The 25102-nt window shown below is 39.6% G+C and overlaps 1 protein-coding gene across 1 annotated transcript; it reads left to right on the forward strand.

Annotated features, from left to right (window-relative positions):
• Window positions 1-3202: 3202 nt before the first annotated feature.
• Window positions 3203-23640, forward strand: paqr4a (progestin and adipoQ receptor family member IVa). The gene is made up of 3 exons (XM_036590343.1): window positions 3203-4893; window positions 19516-19734; window positions 22557-23640. The coding sequence occupies exons 1-3, from the start codon at window positions 4728-4730 to the stop codon at window positions 22988-22990; spliced, it is 819 nt and encodes a 272-aa protein (XP_036446236.1). The 5' UTR covers window positions 3203-4727; the 3' UTR covers window positions 22991-23640.
• The last annotated feature ends 1462 nt before the right edge of the window (window positions 23641-25102 follow it).

Below are 25102 nucleotides of genomic sequence, written 5' to 3' on the forward strand. Positions count from 1 at the left end.
TAAAAACATTTCATAAATGTGGGGACTGAAGACACAAACTGGTCCAGTTTTGAAAGCGTAACTTTTTCCATTCTTCTGTTTTTGTATTTTGAAGCTGTACGTTTTAAATGAGAGACGGTTCTGGAGTGCAGGCAGACTGGTCTAGCCCCTGCACATGCTCTGATTATGCCGCCGAATGTTTTTTGGTGTGGTCCTTTTCTTCTTCGTCCCAGAGAACACCACATCAGTCTGAAAGGCTGACTTGTCAGACCACAATACACATTTCCTCTGTGCATCAATTTCAGTTGTTGACATGTGACTTCTGCTGAGCACAGTTCAGTCCTAACTTACATTTGTGGATACAGTGACAAACGGGGTTTATTGATAAGTTTTCCTGAGCCCATGTGGTGACCCCATCACAGAAACATGGTAGTTTTTAATGCGGCCTGAAGGGTTAAAGTTCACAGGCATTCAAGGATTGAATTCCCCAACAATTATAGAAATTGTGTGAATATTTTAATGATTATTCAATTGAGTATTATGTTAAAATCATACAAAGCAATGACATATATCAAATTAAAAAGATGAATACCAAAAGATATATTTAAATTAAATTTTTGTTATAAAACTACATTAAAAGAAATTATTTCAAATGTGTGCCAAGTCTCATAAAAGGTGGAATGAAGTTCCCAGTTTAGAAGCATATTAAGTTTCCCTCATGTTTTCTGTGTTTTCCAAGTGTTTGTAGAAGATCAGTATCTGCAGATCTAAGATCACATGTTGGAACAGATGCTCTGTGAGGTAAGCAGGAGCTTTAAAGCCATTTAGAGCTTTAAACAGAACTTCACTATCCTAAAAGACACAGGCGGTCAGTGCAGTTTCTAAGTGGGGATGATTTGTTTTGATCTGTGCTGCTGCTTTTTGTACAAGTTGTAAAGCATGTACTGTTTTCTTAGGAAGTCCAGTAAGAAGATCATTACAGTGATCAACTCTGCTTGTGTCAAATGCATGAACAAGTTTCTCTGCATCACTCTGAGATAGAAAAGGCTGAACTTTAGTAACATTTTTCAAATAATAAAAAACCTCTTTGTACTTCAGGTTTGGTACGTGAAGCATCTTTTTCTGGATTTCCTCAAGAATTAGTATTTCATTTTTTCTTGATTTAGTTGTAAAAAAAAGTGAGATCTACTGAAATATCCCACACAATTTTCATAAGGAATGTAAATGTATATGTTCACACCCAGCTGCATAGAGCTTGTGGCGTACAAAACTAAAATCAGATTATCGTTTAATAGGAACTGTGTTGACCTGCCTTGATGCATGAAGACAAAAGCAACATATGTTTACATTATTTTATAATATAATATAGCAATATATTGATTTATCCAGTTAAAATATGGCACAGTGTGACACCCTATAATGATAAAAAACAAACCAATAACAAGATTATCCACACATTAGAAAGAACCCAAGTTAAAGTTAACTTAAACTCACCAGCCAATTCAAGACAATGGAGACTGTATGAATTAAAATCAGACAGCCGAGATGGACATAACTGGTCGGATTGGATTTTTGAATTATGTATTTGTTGTTAAAGGTTTTGGAACAAATAACCGAGCATTTAGGGTTTGTAATCAATAACTGAAAAAGACAGTAAATTAAACTTGTGATTAGGATAAAAGCCCTGAACATTTCTCCCCTTTATCTTATCAAAATTAGATCTGGGTTTTGAACATTTGATTTCCCTTTGACATTTACTTTCACTGCTCTGCAGCAAACGTGTCCACTGGGCATGATTTTGCTAAAATTATTAGAAATATGTAGTTTAATTCTGACAATTATCGTCGAGCTCGCAATCACCCTTTGAGTTGGTTCAGATATCTATTTATCTACACACTAGTGATGTAAAGCACAGCCAATTATATTTTTGCTGATAATAATGAACCAGTCACTTTCATATCTAACCTTTTTGCTTGCGTCTCAATGTCTTTTTAATGTTCTGTCAGTTCTCTGAATTTGGTTTTGAGACTTTGAGAAATTACAGCACCAATAATAAAATTCACAACATCAGCGAAGTAAAAACCCAAACCACCAAGCATACTAAACTAAAACATGCAGCCACAGCAGGCATGTAAGATGTTTATGGGCCATTTATATCTTACCTTTGATGTCTTTATGTGTGGAAGTAGACAGTTCACACATCATTGCCAGCAGCAATGCAGAACCTTTTTTCTTTAACTTGGCCTGTTTTTTGTTATTATTATTTGTGTTTGACATTGAATATGTGCATCCATTACTTTCAGTAGGTTATCAGGTCTCACAGATCCCCAGGCACATCTTTTGAATATCTGGAATAACGTTTGTTTATTTGATATTTTTTAATAATGCAGGATTGGTTGTTAAAAGTTTAGGCTGCAAAAGAGCTGTCGGATATTGATCATCATATTGTTGTCAGTTACAGTTTAAAACTCTAATTAAACCCAAAATAGATTGTTGTTTTGTTTAGTTGTCATTAGTAACATCAAAAAAAGTAGCACTAACTTGCCCTGGACTCACACTTCTTCACTGTACTGTGATCGTTTGTTGACTTATGCTATAACAGTTATTGATAGTTCTTCCTTTTTATTCTTACTTACGTATTTTGCTAAATATTTAGAGTATCGTGCAGATCAGACCAAGAATTTTCGTGACAGAATAGAAAAAAACTAAATTACATTGTAATAAACAGCAAAACTGAATCTCTATACTGAATATGTGTGACACTATTATTGTTGTTGTTGTTGTTGTTTTGTTGTTTGTTTGTTTTTGTATTTTATTATTGACATAGGCATTAAAACATAAGATATCAATATTGTGGCTGTCAGAACAAAACCTTGTATCTTCAAAATGGGAACTTCATCTTGACATTTTACCGCAATGCAAATCCTACCTGGAGTTTTCAAATTATGCAAAAAAAAGTAAGAGAGAAAAACAAGGATTTAGATATCTTAAATGATGAGATTATATATTTGGGAAATGATACGCATTTCATTCATTCACCTCCACGGGGCCCATTACATTACATTACATAGCACAGGAGAGGCGGCATTGGTTTTTCCCCACTCGTTTTCCGGCGGACTACTAGTAAGAATGAACAACCCAGCCAATCCGGGCGCAGGACAGTGACAACACCAGCCAATCGGAGCGCGAGGGAGGCGGGACTTGCCGGAATACGGGTGTGGTGGACAACGCGGATGAAGCGAGCCAATCTGCTGCTTTAGGAAACGGGAGATAGAAGATGGTCGGGGCTTTCTGGGGACAGACTGTCGAGATTTATCGGGGATAACCGTAACGTAGAGCTAGACCGGACGCCCTTCACCAAGTTTCTCTTCTGAAAAAAGCGAATTTGAAAGGTTCAAATGTACCTCTAGCTGTTCGGTTAACGTTAACGTTAACGTTACGGTCTGTATGGGCCGTTAGCAAACCGCCTAGCAACCGGGACACGACCGCTGTTATTGAACCACGGGAGATTTTTATGACCATATTTTTCTGCTTTTTTCGCCAAAATTTGTGTGGGATCCTCGTTTTTCCCTTATCCGTGTGAAAGCCAGCGTTTTCCCCACCTTCACCGAGGTGACAGCAGCTATCCGGGGCTGCTAACTTGCTAGCCTAGCCAGCTGTGCATGTTCCAGAGGGAGACATGGCTGTTAGCTAACGTTAAATGATTGAATGGGTTTCAGTGGTGGCTTCTTTTATTTTTCTTTCTTTTTTTTAAAGAGTGAGCGGTTCTGTGGCAAAATGCTTCGTTTTTCCTTTGGGATAGGCAGCCCAGGCTGTGAGACGGGATCCTCGTTCTTCTCAGTGGTGTTCCTGCCAAACTTGAACTCGTTTTGATGGACAGACAGGTACCTTTACCACACCAGCATGCTGTTCATACCTACTGTGAGCTGATGGAACAAATGGGCTTCGAGAACTAAGACTGTGCTCTTCACAAAACTAGTGGTCAGTAGACGTTTATTAAGGTGTTATGAACTTGGAAGGTTAATGCAAGCTGCCATTCCACCATATCGAGAGCTGCGGCAAAAGCTGGGCTTTGCAAAGTGTCTGAAGCTTTCTGGTCAACCATGAATGGTGGTGACTCTGTTCACCAAACCATGAAGTCCCACTTGAAGCTCACAGAGGAGGAAGAGGAGCGGAAGATGGACAGAGTTTCGCTCTGCAGCCAAAGCTGACCGACTGATTTTTCTTCCTTTTTGGGGAGATTTAGGGAAGCGGCTTAGTGGGGTGGGGTGGGGGGGTGTTTTTATCAAGAACTCTTCAGCAGGAGCCCCACTTCTTTGGTGTAGAAGATGCCTTCAGAGTGCACGCCAAGGTGACAAGACCAGGACTGGGCTCAAAGGTTAATGTACTGGCTGTGATTGGTTGCAGACGTGCATTTGAATGTTGCAGCACTGTGCACTGCTGGCTGTCATTATGAAGGCTGTGTGCTTTTTCTTTCTCCATCCTTGTGGATGACGGCTCCATAGTCCATATTTCAGAAGCAAACTGATAACTCTTGCTCAGGCAAAGGAATAACGAGTCTGTTTCCTTGACTTTCCCAAGCCAACCAGCCAGCCATAGCTGCATAATGCAGGCCTAAGTCCACATCCCAATGCCTATGGTGTTCAATTCCCTCTTTATGAGCAGTAACTGTGCTCCGCCTGTGCATACATGTGCAGCTGTGGTGTTGCTGTTGTGTCGTTGTTCTCGTCCTATCCGTCCTCGCTGCTATGGCCTGTCTAAATGGCCCCAGGTTACTGGACTGGGCAAATTCTCCTCCACACCTGCAGTTCAACAAATATGTCCTCACCGGCTACAGACCCATATCATCGGTTCAGGACTGCATCCGAAGCCTGTTTTATCTCCACAATGAACTGGGCAACATCTACACACATGGTGAGTAGCGCTGACTTCACCTTTGCCTTAGTTTCCCATTAAGCTGGGCTGTGAAGTCTGAGTGGCTCAACACTGAGCTTAACACTGAACTGTAAGTGTCTCTGAAACAAAAGCAGATAAATGTGCCTGGGTCATCTTTACGACTGCCCCTCCAAAATCCTCTTACCTGCTCGCCTTATGGGTGACCAGTAGTCTGAGCCAGCTTTCGTTGGGGTAACTCAGATGACTTAGAGTAATGAAACCGGGTTACCTTAATTTCTTTTTCTTCTTTGAGTGTAGATGTGCAGCGTGCATGCAAGGAGAACATGTTTTGCATGAGTTTACACAAGCAGGATACATTTGCTAAAGTAAATGAATGGAACTGGTTTTGTTAAATCATTTGAGTATGACTGTCGACTCGGATTTAACCCTGACACTGTGTATGTACAGTACTGTGCAAAACTCTTATTCATTTAAAACCATTTATTTAGGTTGTAAGTTTGTTTTTAGCTTGAAAAAAACATAACTATAAAAGTAAAAGTAGCATTATTTGTCTTCAAAATATCATATGGTATCGTATGAGCTGGTTAGAAGAACCAAAGTTTGGTTCCCGACTTCACCTTGATGCCCTCAGCCATCGCCTGGATTTGTTAAAGCAGCACACCTGGTTTAATTTAATGAAGTATTGATTATCCAAACCAGGTGGTAGTAACTACATTTGTCTGAGCAAATAAGTGCCTCCTGCCCAGATAAACAGCTTTTGTAAATGTGCTTTCCTCAGGTTCCTAAGAGTGTCCTGCTACTATCACTGCTACTATTCACTACTATTCACTGTTTCCCCTTATAGCCAGGGGAAAGGAAGTTTGTGGAAGCCGTGCCCTTTGGACCAGCTGATCATTGTTGGCATGAGTCACTCATAATTACGTGATTTATGAAGTGCTCAGCATTGTTATATCGTTACTGTATCATTTGTTTCTGAAAGCAGCTTACACCGATCAGGCGTAACATTATGACCACCTCCTTGTTTCTACGCTCATTGTCCATTTTATCAGCTCTGCTGTGTCTGATCCACTCAGACCAGTGCAACACACACTAACACACCACCACCACGTCAGTGTTACTGCAGTGCTGAGAATGATCCACCCCCCAAATAGTACCTGCTCTGTGAGGGCCCATGGGGGTCCTGACCACTGAAGAACAGGGTAAAAGGGGGCTAACAAAGTATGCAGAGAAACAGATGGACTACAGTCTGTAACTGTAGAACTACAAAGTGCACCTATATAGTAAGTGGAGCTGATAAAATGGACATTGAGTGTAGAAACTAGGAGGTGGTCATAATGTCATGCCTGATCGGTGTAAATGAAACTATCTTGCACTTGTATCTAAGGTCAGGCTCTGACATCACTGCCACTGCATGGCTATTAACTCTTAGACATCTTGTAATACTACAATATATCTTGTTTAGAAGTAATTAGTCAATAACATCATTAATTGCGCACTGGCGTAATTAATTGCATTTATATTCCATTTCCATTCTGGTTCGGATCTGCACTTCCATCTTTAACAGGGCAAACTCCTCGGACCACCATTCAGTACACCTAGCACTTTCATTTGGGGGCAGTCGTGGGCTGGAGGTTAGGGAACCAGCCTTAAGACTGGTTCGATCCCCTGAGCCGACAGTACGTGACTGAAGTGCCCTTGAGCAAAGCAACTAACCCCCGTCTGCTCCCCGGGCGCTGCGGATAGGGCTGCCCACTGCTCCGGGCAAGTGTTCTCACTGCCCCCTAGTGTGTGTTCGCTAGTGTGCATGTGGTGTTTCACTGCACGGATGGGTTAAATGCGGAGGTGAAAGTTCCCTGTTGTGGGACTAATAAGGGTCTCTTAATTTTTCCACAACGCAGTCTTTTCTTCACATTCAAATCATAATAAAATATCTTCTCTTATACTTGCAGACACAAATGTGGATGGATGTGAAGTTCAGAATCTACACAGTATCTCCACTTGTTTCACTGAGCTGCTAGTGAGAAGTAATTAGGCTGTTTTCCAGAGGAATCTCTGTAGGTAAACATCACAGTCCTTCCAGATGAGTGATCAGTCCAGATGTGGGTTATGCAGATGTCCTTTCCTGCCCTTCTTATACGAAATGAATCGTCATGCACTTGGTGACCAGACCAGTGAGCTGACAGATTTAAGCTTTGCAGCTAATCTGTTTATTTTTCAGTTTTTGATGATACAGAATAACACACAGCACTTCACAGTGAAATTGTTTTGTATGCAAAAGGCTCTTGGTTCATCTGGTGCTCTGCACATTTTTGCGATGACTCTATTACACTTGACTCAGCTTATTACAGCCTTGATAATGAACTGATGAAGGGAGTCAGGTGTGTTAGAGCGGGAAAACGAACCTGTGCTGTACAGGGCTTCCCCCAGACTGAAGTGCAGAAGGACTGAATGTGAACAGCTTGTGTTACCCGTGCAGTGAGCTTACTCTGCAGCTTCTGAGCATTCGGTCCTTTTATTTGTTGTCTAGCAAGCAGGAAATCGGGGGCTTTAAATGAGCGACACAGCTTAACCTGACCTGTGCGCTGACTTTGCTACAGGAAGCTGGAAAATAAGCCATGTGCTTTGTCGTCCTTCCTCAAGTGGAGCTGTGGGAGTTTTCTGCTTATTTTTCAAATATCATGATATCAGAATATCAAATGATAATTAATTTCACATTGCATGACAACATTAATGTTAATGAGCCTATGCTTATTAGTGGTGTTTTGCTTTGCAAACCTGACCTGGCTTGTTTTAATCGAGCTGTTTTAGATCTGTTCCAAGTGATTGGTAACCGATTTAACTCATTTACTTAAAAAAAAACATTCAGTTATTAATGTATTTCTTTCAAACCATATCAAGATACTAGGATTTTCATTTGTAAACATAACTAAACTTTTAAACATGTTGGCTGATGTGATATCCTACATTATACAACAGTTAGTCCCGGCCACGCAAGCTGATTGGTTGAGAAGCGTTCTAACCGTGCTGTTATTGTTTTTTCACAAATACTGTATCACTCCGCTGAGACGCCGTTGCTAAGCAATGACTTTGACAGCTGTAGGAGACGCTCAGGCCATTTAAACGTTTTTACTTCTTACTTTGCCACAAACAGAAAATTGATACTTTTAAGATCACATTTGACCGACAATTTCCAATTAACCTGAATTCCCAAACTGTCGTCACCACTGAGCAGCTTTTCAGTCGGCAGCTGTGACAGAAGAACAGCTAAACAACCTGGAATTAGACAGAAATGAACCCAATACCGTTCGCCAAACTAAATGGGCTGTAAGATGCTTTATAAACTGGCTGGAACAAAACAACATTAATATTGATCTGGCAAAAACTGACAAAACTGAGCTAAACTTGATATTGTGGCAGTTTTGTGGCTCAGTCTGATTTGGTCAGACTCTGAAGATCAGACTACACGTTTGGCGAATGGTATTCGGTTCATTTCTGGCTGATTCCAGGTTGTTTAGCTGTTCTTCTGTCACAGCTGCCGACTGAAAAGCTGCTCAGTGGTGATGGCAGTTTGGGAATTTAGTGTGAGGAGCTGGTGAACGAACTGCCGGCTGTGCAGCGAGTGGGCTGCAACAAGCAACAAGCTACTCGTTAAGGAACTATAATTTGGCGGAAGGAACTGCGAACATTAAAACATACTAAACGCCGCGTTCACAGCCCAGTTTATTAATTTATTACTTTATTTATTTCACTGTTGTATAAAAGCAGTAGAACACTGGAGGTTGTGCGTTATCGCCAATAACTCACCCAATCACAGCCGTGATATTATTTCGCGATAACACACTCCCTCTCGTGTTTATTGCTTAATTAATATCACATTTATCACAGTATTAGGTTTCAGACAACAAATCAAGCAGCTTGAGGGAAATCACTGGAATCTCAACTGTCAAGCAGACAGGCTAAGGCGTTGGACAATGAAGTTCAGCTGAATTTGTGGCCAAATTAAAAGATGACAGTATACCACGGCCTCAGCTTTTATTGATCCGCCCTGTTATTAGGCTCTTTTATTCAACAGAGACTCACTGTATTAGCTCCCATGTCTGCTTCCGTATTGGGATCCGCCTCAAATTTACCAGAAGAAAATTTGTCGCTATTAGTGTTAGTGATAGAATCTCTAAGTACATCTGCTGATGCTTCTGAACACGTCATCAGTAATGCGCTGGGAAGTACAGTAGTAATAATAGCAACACTTGTTGACAGTAATTCACTGGCAGCACATTCTACAGTAATTTACTGTTTATTTACAGCAATCATAGTGTGTTATACAATTACAGTACTTTACTGTATTTCTAAATACAGATGATTACTGTGTTTGTGTTATTTGTGCTCTCCTGGGGCCAGTTGCACCAACAGGGCTCGCACCTGGTCATATACTAAGTCGGTCGTAACTTTCTGCTTGTAAGTTTCAGACTGTTGCGTCAACTGGTCTGAATTATCACAAGGCTGGGCATAACTTTTGTGTGCCGGCAGGTCATTTCCAACTCCTGGTGACCATATAGATGGTGTTTTTCCAAAATGTCCTCTCTTCTGTTAGGGTCTTCAGGCTTCTGAATGGCTGGTTCATGGTTCCTCTAATTGTATCCATCCATCTTGTTGCTCATTGTCCTCTTCCTCTTATACTTTCAAGTCTTTCAAGAACTAGAGTCATGTTTACATGCAGCCTAATAATCTGGTAATAATCTGACTAATAGCTCAATCAGAACAGAATACGTCCTTGTAAACACCTCAGTCGGAATAGTCTAGTCTGATTGAGGCCATTTGGAATACAGTTTCTATCCGGTTGAATGAGGTGGGTAATCCTGTAAATAATCTGTTAAATAGAAGAATAATATCTGTGTAAACACCTGTATCTGATTACATTCCCTATCAGAAAGTTTAAGTCTGTTCTGATCATGTTCGTCACGTCATAGTGAAAGTTTATATCATTCAACATGGCGGATCAGAAACTGGTCTGCAGAGGAGAGTTTATGCTTTGATCTTTAAAAGACGGCGGTGGGACGGACGTCCAGCTTATGTGTCTCAGAACACGACGTCTTCCTCTCGGCCTTCTTTAATCAGGACATGTGAAGGACGTTTTCCTGAGTCTGACATCGTTTTAAAGTAATTAAAAACACAAGCACTGCTCACTGCTGCTCATCTCACTCTGACTGGACTCACGTGATGCTCGTTGTCATGATAATGTCTACACTGACTGGTTCTCTATGCATGCATGCAGTTTTGAATCAGATTTCTTGTAGCGTGTGTGTAAATGGAGATTGTCATCAGATTGTTGAGTAGAGCGAGCAGATAAACACCTCAGTCTTCATCTATAACCGGAATGTATTCAATCAGGTTGGCAACAGTGTTTGCATGTAAACATAGCAGAGGTTTGTTGTCCATAAAGAGACACAGATAAAAGAATAGCATAATAATCTTATTATTCAGTAACTACTGTGAATTATTAAGTAATTGTAAAGTTAATCTGTGAGTTCTGTAGTTGTGAGAGTAAAGAGTTGAGGTGTTGACCCAAATACAGACCCTTTAAAAAACAGAACAGATAAAGCGTGAGCTTAATCATAAGTCAGAAATTTGCTGAAATAGCACCACTGACGCCCCTGGAAAAGCTGTAAACCTACTAACCCAGACAACCATAAACATCCACAAAGCACACACATCCAGTAGTTTAGAAGGCCTAGATGTTTTTGCATAGGTTTTGTTTGAACACACCCCTAAGTAGCTCATTTGCTTGGAGATGTTTGGGACGTAGCTCAAGATTCTTCTGTAGTATTTTCCCCTCCAACAAGTTTCCACCTGCCTGTCTTGTCTTGTCACTTGCTGTTTAAAAATGTCTTGTGCCGAAGACCCAAGTTTTGACGTGATGAGGGGGAAAACCTCTCATGTCATTAGATTACTCCCGACAGGCCTGATCGTGACCGCTGGCTCCGAAGGTGCTGAAATGGGTTTTTGTTCCATAGAGCTCCTGCTGAAAATAGAGCACTTTGTGTATTGTATTGATTTTTTTTTTGTGATACCTGATCCTTACCAGAGTCACAGTATACAGGATTTCCTACATGGTGGTTTTAAAGTGATAGTTTGTGGAAAAAAAATCATATTTACACAACGCCCCCCCCTTACGCCATATGTGGTCAATCAGACGAAACACATTTGGAGTCTGAAGTTTGCTCTTTTAGTTTTGGAAATGGAAGCTAAAACCCCACCAGCATTAGCACTGTGTAAACCAGGGGTGTCAAACTCATTGAGTGAAAGGGACATATTAGAAAACCTAAACAGATCTGTGGGCCAAAAAAATGTTTTATTTCATTTTTTTAATTAACTTTGTTCTGTAACCCAAACTGGACATTGTTTATTCAAAATATGCAAAAACCTCAACAGTAAAACACAAGCACTTGTAGTAGTAGATCTTGAAATATTACATAAATACTTGAAATATTCAGAATTTAAACATCCCCAGGAGCTCAGTCTTTTAAACCTACCTGTCTGCTGCTGAACTGGACACGCTGGCGTCCTTTCTTTGCTGCACATTCATTAATTCTTGGGCTCAGTTTCTGAGCTGCTGAGCTGACATTAAGTGTTCAAATTGGTTGAACTGCAGCTGAAATGCAGTTAGTGTGTTTGGTGATATGACTAGTGTGGAATTGTGTAGAACTGTATAGAACTGAGGTGTAATTGCTGTCCCATAGATTGTCGTTTGGGGTAGGAGAGTCAGAGCGCACATTACGTTGCAGTGCATGCTGGGGACTGTAGTGCAGCGCATTGTGAAACGGGCTAATATTAATAAAAAATTTAAATACTTCTGCGGGTTGGAGAGAACAGTGTCGCAGGCCTTGTGTTTGACACATGGGGTGTAAACTGTATGTCTAAATCATTACACGCTTACCTCAAATCGCTTTGAGCTGTCAAGTAATCTTAAATACACTTGTGGTTTCTGAGCTTTATAACATATTACAGCTTCCGTTACTTGTTTCCTATGTTAGCCTCATAGCTCTAACATAGAACTGAAAAAAACATACTGCAAGAAAAGTGTGTCTTGTTTTAAACATTTGCTTTTTGCTTGGATTTCTTGACGTATTTCAGTCTATAGTTTCATGAAGCATTGTCACAGTGCATGGAGTAAAACCAGAGGTGTTATAAAGGAGGAGAAGACAGTTGGAAAATGAATAGAAAAGCTCATAATGCTTAACATGGCAGTTGATTATAGGGAATATCCAGATATTCAACACAAAGAGCCAGTCAGTTTGCTGGTGAAGCCCCTAGCAGGAAAAGCCCACCCCTTTTGTGGCGATATTCAGTAGCCTGAACAACCTGAAAAAGCACAAGGCAATAAACTATTTATCCATTAAATTTCAGCAGTGGTCTCAAATGTGTTTTGAAACCTTAATGTAGCCACTGTAGGCATACAGCATATCAGATCTGCCTTCTGATATTATGTTCACTATTGTTAAACAGAGTGTACAGTAGGTTTAAAGTCAGCACACCATTATAACCTATAACCAAGCGTAGTCAACGATCAGGATCCACAATTTCAATTATTTTTTGCTTTCTACTTATTTGAATTCATTTATCAGTACAAAGAAGTTGGCACCATGCTTAATGTGTACACCCTTTCGCATTCTAGAGGCCATGCTGACGCACACACTTGGCTGTAGAGTAGAGAGTGCGTGGTCTATCTATAGCAGCCCAGCTGTGGGCTTCTCTAGTGCTGAGGCAGGAAAGATAACTGCCTCAAAATAGACCTGTTAGATGGCTGGGGTGCTTTTACCTGGATAGGACAAATCGTCTGACATTAGGAGCTAGAGCATGGGGGGGTGCTTATAGATGGAGAGAGATTGACTGATTAATGATGAATGATATGGTGGAATATGAGGAAGTGTGTTTATTTTAAAAACGCTGTTATTTGTAGAACATATTTATTTGCTTGATTAGCACTGATATTTTCAATACAGCAAAGCCACTGAGAGCCACACTGTACTAGGCCGTTTCAGTCACTTCCATAAACCCATGTGTAAATCATGGTGATTCAGCTCAAGGGAAGTCATAAAGCTCAGGGCAGGGATTGTGTAAACATAATGTGCAAATACCTGTTCACTGTGTCCTCTAACAGTGTTTCAAAAGCCATTTGTCTTTGTTTAGGACTACTGGCTTACTTAAACAGAGTACGATCTGTAATGTAGTTTGTACAGGATTTGATTGGCAGAGGATAAAGTATCTGAGAAATTTTACCAAATTCCCACAGATAGCCTAGATTTAAAGATCTTAACTCGGTTATCCATACCAGTATTAAACCACATTACACACTCAATAACAATAACCATTTCTATTAGCAGGTTCTGTTATTATATTAGTGTTAAGGGAATAAGATCAGGACTGCTATTACTGAGGGACTTCTGGGTTCAGCCGAATACAGAAGACCATTAAATCTACAATTATTACTGTAAGTAATTACTGTAAGACTATAAGTACTGTACACAGTGCAGATTCACACTGGATTAAACCCACAGTTATTACCGTCAGACTGTAAAACTACACACACTGCAGATTCATACTGGATTAAAATCGCTCCACAATTATTACTGTCAGACTGTAAAACTACACACACTGCAGATTCATACTGGATTAAAATCGCTCCACAATTATTACTGTCAGACTGTAAAACTACACACACTACAGATTCATACTGTATTAAAATCACTCCACAATTATTACTGTCAGACTGTAAAACTACACACACTGCAGATTCATACTGGATTAAAATCACTCCACAATTATTACTGACAGACTGTAAAAACTACACACACTGCAGATTCATACTGGATTAAAATCACTCCACAATTATTACTGACAGACTGTAAAAACTACACACACTACAGATTCATACTGGATTAAAATCGCTCCACAATTATTACTGTCAGACTGTAAAACTACACACTGCAGATTCATACTGGATTAAAATCACTCCACAATTATTACTGTCAGACTGTAAAACTACACACTGCAGATTCATACTGGATTAAAATCACTCCACAATTATTACTGTCAGACTGTAAAACTACACACACTACAGATTCATACTGGATTAAAATCGCTCCACAATTATTACTGTCAGACTGTAAAACTACACACTGCAGATTCATACTGGATTAAAATCACTCCACAATTATTACTGTCAGACTGTAAAACTACACACACTGCAGATTCACACTGGATTAAAATCACTCCACAATTATTACCTTCAGACTGATAAAACTACACACTGCAGATTCATACTGGATTAAAATCGCTCCACAATTATTACTGACAGACTGTAAAAACTACACACACTGCAGATTCATACTGGATTAAAATCACTCCACAATTATTACCTTCAGACTGATAAAACTACACACTGCAGATTCATACTGGATTAAATCGCTCCACAATTATTACTGTCAGACTGTAAAACTACACACTGCAGATTCATACTGGATTAAAATCGCTCCACAATTATTACCTTCAGACTGATAAAACTACACACACTGCAGATTCATACTGGATTAAAATCGCTCCACAATTATACCTTCAGACTGATAAAACTACACACACTGCAGATTCATACTGGATTAAAATCGCTCCACAATTATTACTGACAGATTGTAAAAACTACACACACTGCAGATTCATACTGGATTAAAATCACTCCACAATTATTACTGTCAGACTGTAAAACTACACACTGCAGATTCATACTGGATTAAAATCGCTCCACAATTATTACTGTCAGACTGTAAAACTACACACACTGCAGATTCATACTGGATTAAAATCACTCCACAATTATTACTGAAAGACTGTAAAAACTACACACACTGCAGATTCATACTGGATTAAAATCACTCCACAATTATTACTGAAAGACTGTAAAAACTACACACTGCAGATTCATACTGGATTAAAATCGCTCCACAATTATTACTGTCAGACTGTAAAACTACACACTGCAGATTCATACTGGATTAAAATCGCTCCACAATTATTACTGTCAGACTGTAAAACTACACACTGCAGATTCATACTGTATTAAAATCACTCCACAATTATTACCGTCAGACTGTAAAACTACACACACTGCAGATTCATACTGGATTAAAATCACTCCACAATTATTACTGTCAGACTGTAAAACTACACACACTGCAGATTCATACTGGATTAAAATCACTCCACAATTATTACTGTCAGACTGTAAAACTACACACTGCAGATTCATACTGGATTAAAATCGCTCCACAATTATTACAGTCAGACTGTAAAACTACACACTGCAGATTCATACTGGATTAAAATCGCTCCACAATTATTACTGTCAGACTGTAAAACTACACACTGCAGATTCATACTGGATTAAAATCGCTCCACAATTATTACTGTCAGACTGTAAAACTACACACTGCAGATTCATAATGGATTAAAATCACTCCACAATTATTACTGTCAGACTGTAAAACTACACACTGCAGATTCATACTGGATTAAAATCACTCCACAATTATTACTGACAGACTGTAAAAACTACACACACTGCAGATTCATACTGGATTAAAATCACTCCACAATTATTACCTTCAGACTGATAAAACTACACACTGCAGATTCATACTGGATTAAAATCGCTCCACAATTATTACTGTCAGACTGTAAAACTACACACTGCAGATTCATACTGGATTAAAATCGCTCCACAATTATTACCTTCAGACTGATAAAACTACACACACTGCAGATTCATACTGGATTAAAATCGCTCCACAATTATTACCTTCAGACTGTAAAACTACACACTGCAGATTCATACTGGATTAAAATCGCTCCACAATTATTACTGTCAGACTGTAAAACTACACACACTGCAGATTCATACTGGATTAAAATCGCTCCACAATTATTACTGAAAGACTGTAAAAACTACACACACTGCAGATTCATACTGGATTAAAATCGCTCCACAATTATTACTGAAAGACTGTAAAACTACACACACTGCAGATTCATACTGGATTAAAATCGCTCCACAATTATTACTGTCAGACTGTAAAACTACACACTGCAGATTCATACTGTATTAAAATCACTCCACAATTATTACCGTCAGACTGTAAAACTACACACACTGCAGATTCATACTGGATTAAAATCGCTCCACAATTATTACTGTCAGACTGTAAAACTACACACACTACAGATTCATACTGTATTAAAATCACTCCACAATTATTACTGTCAGACTGTAAAACTACACACACTGCAGATTCATACTGGATTAAAATCACTCCACAATTATTACTGACAGACTGTAAAAACTACACACACTGCAGATTCATACTGGATTAAAATCACTCCACAATTATTACTGACAGACTGTAAAAACTACACACACTACAGATTCATACTGGATTAAAATCGCTCCACAATTATTACTGTCAGACTGTAAAACTACACACTGCAGATTCATACTGGATTAAAATCACTCCACAATTATTACTGTCAGACTGTAAAACTACACACTGCAGATTCATACTGGATTAAAATCACTCCACAATTATTACTGTCAGACTGTAAAACTACACACACTACAGATTCATACTGGATTAAAATCGCTCCACAATTATTACTGTCAGACTGTAAAACTACACACTGCAGATTCATACTGGATTAAAATCACTCCACAATTATTACTGTCAGACTGTAAAACTACACACACTGCAGATTCACACTGGATTAAAATCACTCCACAATTATTACCTTCAGACTGATAAAACTACACACTGCAGATTCATACTGGATTAAAATCGCTCCACAATTATTACTGACAGACTGTAAAAACTACACACACTGCAGATTCATACTGGATTAAAATCACTCCACAATTATTACCTTCAGACTGATAAAACTACACACTGCAGATTCATACTGGATTAAAATCGCTCCACAATTATTACTGTCAGACTGTAAAACTACACACTGCAGATTCATACTGGATTAAAATCGCTCCACAATTATTACCTTCAGACTGATAAAACTACACACACTGCAGATTCATACTGGATTAAAATCGCTCCACAATTATTACCTTCAGACTGATAAAACTACACACACTGCAGATTCATACTGGATTAAAATCGCTCCACAATTATTACTGACAGATTGTAAAACTACACACACTGCAGATTCATACTGGATTAAAATCACTCCACAATTATTACTGTCAGACTGTAAAACTACACACTGCAGATTCATACTGGATTAAAATCGCTCCACAATTATTACTGTCAGACTGTAAAACTACACACACTGCAGATTCATACTGGATTAAAATCACTCCACAATTATTACTGAAAGACTGTAACAACTACACACACTGCAGATTCATACTGGATTAAAATCACTCCACAATTATTACTGAAAGACTGTAAAAACTACACACACTGCAGATTCATACTGGATTAAAATCGCTCCACAATTATTACTGTCAGACTGTAAAACTACACACTGCAGATTCATACTGTATTAAAATCACTCCACAATTATTACCGTCAGACTGTAAAACTACACACACTGCAGATTCATACTGGATTAAAATCACTCCACAATTATTACTGTCAGACTGTAAAACTACACACACTGCAGATTCATACTGGATTAAAATCACTCCACAATTATTACTGTCAGACTGTAAAACTACACACTGCAGATTCATACTGGATTAAAATCGCTCCACAATTATTACAGTCAGACTGTAAAACTACACACTGCAGATTCATACTGGATTAAAATCGCTCCACAATTATTACTGTCAGACTGTAAAACTACACACTGCAGATTCATACTGGATTAAAATCGCTCCACAATTATTACTGTCAGACTGTAAAACTACACACTGCAGATTCATACTGGATTAAAATCACTCCACAATTATTACTGTCAGACTGTAAAACTACACACTGCAGATTCATACTGGATTAAAATCACTCCACAATTATTACTGACAGACTGTAAAAACTACACACACTGCAGATTCATACTGGATTAAAATCACTCCACAATTATTACCTTCAGACTGATAAAACTACACACTGCAGATTCATACTGGATTAAATCGCTCCACAATTATTACTGTCAGACTGTAAAACTACACACTGCAGATTCATACTGGATTAAAATCGCTCCACAATTATTACCTTCAGACTGATAAAACTACACACACTGCAGATTCATACTGGATTAAAATCGCTCCACAATTATTACCTTCAGACTGATAAAACTACACACACTGCAGATTCATACTGGATTAAAATCGCTCCACAATTATTACTGTCAGACTGTAAAACTACACACACTGCAGATTCATACTGGATTAAAATCGCTCCACAATTATTACTGAAAGACTGTAAAAACTACACACACTGCAGATTCATACTGGATTAAAATCGCTCCACAATTATTACTGAAAGACTGTAAAAACTACACACACTGCAGATTCATACTGGATTAAAATCGCTCCACAATTATTACTGTCAGACTGTAAAACTACACACTGCAGATTCATACTGTATTAAAATCACTCCACAATTATTACCGTCAGACTGTAAAACTACACACACTGCAGATTCATACTGGATTAAAATCACTCCACAATTATTACTGTCAGACTGTAAAACTACACACTGCAGATTCATACTGGATTAAAATCACTCCACAATTATTACTGTCAGACTGTAAAACTACACACTGCAGATTCATACTGGATTAAAATCACTCCACAATTATTACTGAAAGACTGTAAAAACTACACACACTGCAGATTCATACTGGATTAAAATCACTCCACAATTATTACCTTCAGACTGATAAAACTACACACTGCAGATTCATACTGGATTAAAATCGCTCCACAATTATTACTGTCAGACTGTAAAACTACACACTGCAGATTCATACTGGATTAAAATCGCTCCACAATTATTACCTTCAGACTGATAAAACTACATACACTGCAGATTCATACTGGATTAAAATCGCTCCACAATTATTACTGACAGATTGTAAAACTACACACACTGCAGATTCATACTGGATTAAAATCACTCCACAATTATTACTGTCAGACTGTAAAACTACACACTGCAGATTCATACTGGATTAAAATCGCTCCACAATTATTACTGTCAGACTGTAAAACTACACACTGCAGATTCATACTGGATTAAAATCACTCCACAATTATTACTGAAAGACTGTAAAAACTACACACACTGCAGATTCATACTGGATTAAAATCGCTCCACAATTATTACTGTCAGACTGTAAAACTACACACTGCAGATTCATACTGGATTAAAATCACTCCACAGTTATTGTGAGACTGTAAAAACTATACACGCTGCGCCCTGAATTAAGATCACAAAGCCTGATTATGATTACTTTAATTCTAATACCTCCCAAGTAAAACTGGTTTTACCTTCATTTCTCTCTTTTTTCATTTTTTATTATCTGTTTCTCCTTTTCCTCTTCATCTATTCTCACGGTTGTTCTGTGTTTTTGTGTCCACAGGAATCCCTCTGCTCTGTTTTCTGGTGCTGCTCCCTCTCAACATCCCCTGGTCTCAGATCAGTGTGACATGGCTGGGTGTGGTGCACTTCCTGGCCTGCCTATCTCCACAGCTGGGCTCTGTGGTGTATCACCTGTTTATGAACCACGAGGGCGGCGAGCCCGTCTACAAAACCCTGCTCACTTTAGACATGTGCGGCATCTGTATGATCAACACCCTGGGTAAGAACCTCAATGCAAACAGTCACGGCCTGACGTGTTGTTTCGCTGATAAAAATGATGTCATGATTCATTTTTATGAATATATTATGAATATTATTATGAAGAATTTTCATGTTTTACAGTTTCCTACAGTGCTTTTTAAGTTGCTGTACAGCGTTTGATGATCATTTCATGTTTTTAAATGTGCTTTATAAGTAAACTTGACTCAATTTGACTTGACCAGTCAACTTTTTTACAATAATACACACTGACCTGGTTATCATAAATGCAAAACCCCAAAATGGTGAGAACAACAAAAACGTAAAAAGCATCCAAGCTAACTTTTAGCTTGAAAACACACACACACACATTTTCTAAGCCGCTAATCCTTCCAGGTTGCGGGGTAGCTTGAAAACAACATGTTGTAACACACAAAAAAGAGAAGCGTAGCTCATAGACAATCATTGAGTGTGTTTACATGCACTTAATAATCCGATAACTACAGAAAGTCTGATTTTGTCAGTAATCCGATCAACACGTTTACATGCACTATGAGTAATCAGATAATTGGAAACTCTGCGTCTACAAGTCAGGCAGTAATCAGATTTCTGATTTGCAACCAGCCAATAAACTCACAGAAGAAGACGTGATGTAACATAAAACTCAAACTTCATGCTGCGGGTTATTTAAAAACATCGCGCCACTTTACCTGAAAACATGAACAGACATCATCTAGAAGATGAAGAACATTCTGATCCTTTATTTCGTGTTTGGTTTCAGCTCCTCTTTAAATGTTTTTGCTGCGTCTTGCGACATCCACCGTCTGTTCTCGCACATGCGCAGACTGAGAAATCCGAAAGAAATCAGAGTAAGAGTTCACATGCACTGAGAAATCTGATAACTGGGCTAAAATCCAGCTCAGCTTTCTTAATCGTGTTTCTAGATCGGAGTGTGCTGTTTACATGACCGTTTGAAAATTCAGATGACTGCAGAAATGAGAGATTATGATCGGATTATTGAGTGCATGTACACACACTCGTAGTTAATTAACAGAGACCAGCCCAACCTCTAACAGTTCTAGAAGGCTCCAGCCATTGAGTTTAGAATTTGATAATTGAGAACTGACAGTCATATTTAACAGCTGTCAGTCATATCAAGGACGATATCAAAACTGTTTAATTAAAGATGCTGGAGTGTGTTTTGTCTGATATTATCAGCTGTCAGAAAACTCCCATAAATTTTCTAATGAGTCGGGCTCTAATGAGTCAGACTCCAAACACTCTCTACTTTCCTGTTCCTCTTATATTTCTTCCCTCTTCTTCTCCTCATGACTCCCCTTTCGCCCAGTTTTTCTCTTTCTCCTTGTCTCTTGCTGATTCATGGTTTTCTCCACCTCCCGCTCGCACATCTGGATATTTTTGTTCTGTCGGGTCACACTTTGAGTCGCCCACGGAGGCTGACGCTGACGACACTCCAAGGCTGGTTTTAGCAGCCTTCAGCGCAAATTGATTTGGCTTCCCTGATTCCAGCACATTTCTCTCTGCCGTGTCAAAGTGCCCTTTAGCAGGAACGCAAAGGAAGGATTTGCGCAACGTAAATCCTCTGTGATAAAAATGACATAATAGGCTTTCTTAATTCAGGGTAGTAAACAATTATTTCTGATTACAATCTATTATTGTAAATACCCACTGAAAACTCTTTATACTGTCTATTGTATTGTAAATGTATTTGGCCATATATCTGCATTAAAATTAAGCAAAATTGTCAAAGTGCAGTCTTTCACATGTTTGCCTGTGGGCTGGATTTATTAATAAGTGTGCTCCATATGTATCAAGTATTTCAATGTAAAAATGCTTACCTGTGGTCAGGTCTGGGCTAGGGGTGGACAATCTGGTGATATGTTATTACTGTTGTGATAAGTTACGTCATGATGTGTTTCCTCAGAATAATCCGTACTTCTAGATCACTGAACAACTGCATGTATCGCATAAGAGACAGTAGACTTTGATCCAGCAGTAAACCTCAAACAAAAACCATGCAAATCAATGTCTTTTTGGGCAAAAGTACACAGTGCTTTGAGCTGTTACAGTGTGGTTCTATGCTGACTGTTAAACACAACTTCTAATCACCACATCGTTTGTTCTGACACCCCCTGACTCTGACTGGTCCGTATCACTGTGTAGTTTATTCTGAGGCCTCTCATTGACTGTGATTACTCCATATCACTGTGTAGTTTATTCTGAGACCCCCCCCCCACACTCTGATTGGCCCATATCACTGTGTAGTTTGTTCTGAGACCTCCCCCCCAACTGTGAATGGCTCGTATCACTGTCTAGTTTCTTCTGAGAACCTCCTCCCCTTGTAATTCGTCCATATTCCTGTGTAGTTTATTCTGAGATCTCCCCCTGACTGTGATTGGTCTTAATCACCTGTCGTTTGTTCTGAGACCTTCACCTGACTGTGACTGGTCCACATGTCATATGGTTGCCTGTAGACTTTTAGCTGTGATATCAAATTCTTTTGTCATTTGAAGTATACTGCCGATTTTAGGGAACCTGCAGCGAAAACCAGTGTATAGTCACTGCATGAACTGCACGGTAACTGTTAGCTGATTGGGTGTCAAGCCAATAATGCCATTATCTTATTTTATTAATTTACTGTACAGATTGTTTGATTTTTACTCTTATTTCAGTTTTTCAGGCAATGCACTACTGTTTTCCTGGTGCGTTTTGTCCATTCCACCTTGTTTGTAAACCTTAGCAAAATTAATTTTGTGATGCGTGTATGTGTGATGTTATATTCTTTGGCATACTGCCCACCTTCAGAGCCTGTATGTTCTGTAGGTGCTCTGCCCATTGTGTACAGCACGCTGCTGTGTTACCCGTTCACTCGCACAGTGGCCCTTCTGATGTACATCCTGCTGTCCGGTTACGCCATCTACTGCGCCATAACGGCCCGGAGCCGTGTGCGGCGCCTGCGCTCCTTTGCCTGGCAGGCGCTCTTCCGCTTCTCTTTTTTCTTGCTGCGCTGGGTGGGTGTGGGCGGAGGAAGTCCCACATCCCTGCGGCACTTCCTCACCATGGACGCCCTGGCGGTGGTGGGCGGAGTCATCAACATCACCCGCATCCCAGAGAGGTTCCGACCGGGCCTCTTCGACTACTGGTGCAACAGCCACCAGATCATGCACGTGCTGGTGGTGGGCTCTATCCTCTACCTGCACTGGGGCGTGCTGGACGACCTGCTGTGGATCAACACCTATCACTGTCCCACAGACTGACCCGCCTGGACCGCTGGACTGGTAGCGGGTAACAGGGTGCCAGGACCTCTTGTATGGGGAGCGTTGGGGATTTTAGGGATTGGGGGGGATTTGGGGGGTTATTTATATGTTAAAGGTGAGCGCGGAAGAGTTTGACATGCGTCGTGCCGCCTTTCACATACGTGCTTGTTCGTGCCCTCAAATGCAAGAATGTACATATCTGCATTTACCCAACAGTGTCTGTGCATGGAAGTTTAGACCCGAGTTGACTCATACAAAGACTGAAATTCATTCGACACCTACAGTACGTAGGTACGCACAAGCACACACATACATACATACACACATACATACACTGGCACACTGAAAAAAGTATTGCATTGAATTTACTTGGTTCTAATGTACATTACTGTGCGGGAGTCAGAGACCACCTTCGTTTATTCCAAGTAATTTATTTTTGAGCTTCAGAAAAAAAGCAGAAAACAGACTTAGCAGGAAATCACACAGAAGCCTCAACAAATACATATACTTTAATATAATTCCAAATGTTCAGGTATTTCCTCTGTCCACTTTTTTGCCTTTATTACAGCTTCCAAGTCTTCAGGGATATTTTTCCACAACCCCCAAAGTTCAGTCTTAGAAGCTGGTTGGTCATTTTCTGAAGTAATCAAATTGAGGTCTGAGCCTTGGGGTGGTCAGTCCATCGTTCAGCTTCTTTGTTTGATGTGTCCGTCTCCTTTTCTCAGTGAGGTTCTTCTTGATCAGCTACACATCCTTTCAGACCCATAGCGCTGAGTTGTCTTCTCACAGTGGAAGGATGTTTTCAGATCTGAAGCGGCTTGATTTTCTCCTCTCTCTCACAGATGAAAGCTTTAAGTGCTGTTTATCTGATGGGGGCAGTTTTGCTGGACTTCCAGGTCTTGCACATTTGCTAGGAGGCACATTTTCTTTGTAGCTTTTAGTAACTCCAGTTTTGGGAACTGTCCTCTTCCTTATGCAAGTGGATAATCTTATATCTAATCTTCCCAGAAATATCACCTGAAAACCTATTATCTTGTACTCAATGGCCATTTTGACCGGAAATTAAATGAAGGAAGGATGGTGTCTGACTTTTGCGCAGATCTTAATTAATTTAAATAACATCAACACAGTTTTGTCTTTAGATCGCTTGCCTTTGGCAGTAATTGTCTCGATGTGGGGACATTTTTTGATGTGAGAACATTTGAACCAATTAAATTCAATGCTTAATTTTTTTCAGCATCTCAGAGGCCCAACATATTCCATTCTTACACCAGCGTCCAGAGCGTCAGTTGTAAAAACACTTATGTTGTGTCTTAACGTATGTAAAAATGTAAGGTGCAACTAAGCCACCAAACTGGCTCTAACACAGGATAGTGTGCATTACACGACATACATTTTCATTACACATCCACTCATTGCTCGAAGCGGTTTGAAAGCATGGCTTCTGCGTAGCTTGTTTTGAAGCCAGGAATTAGACCTCCACACAGATGTTTCACCACTACAGACCATTAACTGTTACTGCATGCTCTGCACTGATACTTCTCATACGAGCACACGCATATACACCCACAGACAAACAATGCACTACTAACACACACTGTCATAGCAAGGTCCACTGGAAATACTTGAGTTACAGCCTAAAGGTATCTTTAAATGAGTCTGCATTACCCGTTTGACTCACTCTTCCTCCATCCTCGCTCCGTCATTATGCTGTTCTGTCTCTCCTCCGCTCATGCGTTATTGCATTCGCTCTCTTTCAGTGGGCTGGAGGGGAACAGTCATTCCTCCATAGTTTCTTGTTTTGTCAGATGTAGATTTTAAGTTTACAGGCTTACAGGCTTACCTGAGGAAGAGCTTACAGACAGATTTAATGCAGTATTTTATGATATGGCTGAACGGGCTGAAAGAACTGATATTTTCTGACTGCTGATGTTTTCATTGACATGTTTATTTGCCAGTTCTCGCTCTTCCCGAGGACATCCCTCACCACCCAGGAGATTGCTTTATCCTAATCTCCGTATAGCTAGATTGGATTTCCGTTCCGCTCAAAATTAGATTTCATTTCTTCAGAACCTTTAACCCCAATTAAATGTGTAACCTTGAGTTCTAGAC

Source organism: Colossoma macropomum, unplaced genomic scaffold (assembly GCF_904425465.1).
Source record: "Colossoma macropomum unplaced genomic scaffold, Colossoma_macropomum, whole genome shotgun sequence".
NCBI classification, from domain to species: Eukaryota; Metazoa; Chordata; class Actinopteri; order Characiformes; family Serrasalmidae; genus Colossoma; species Colossoma macropomum.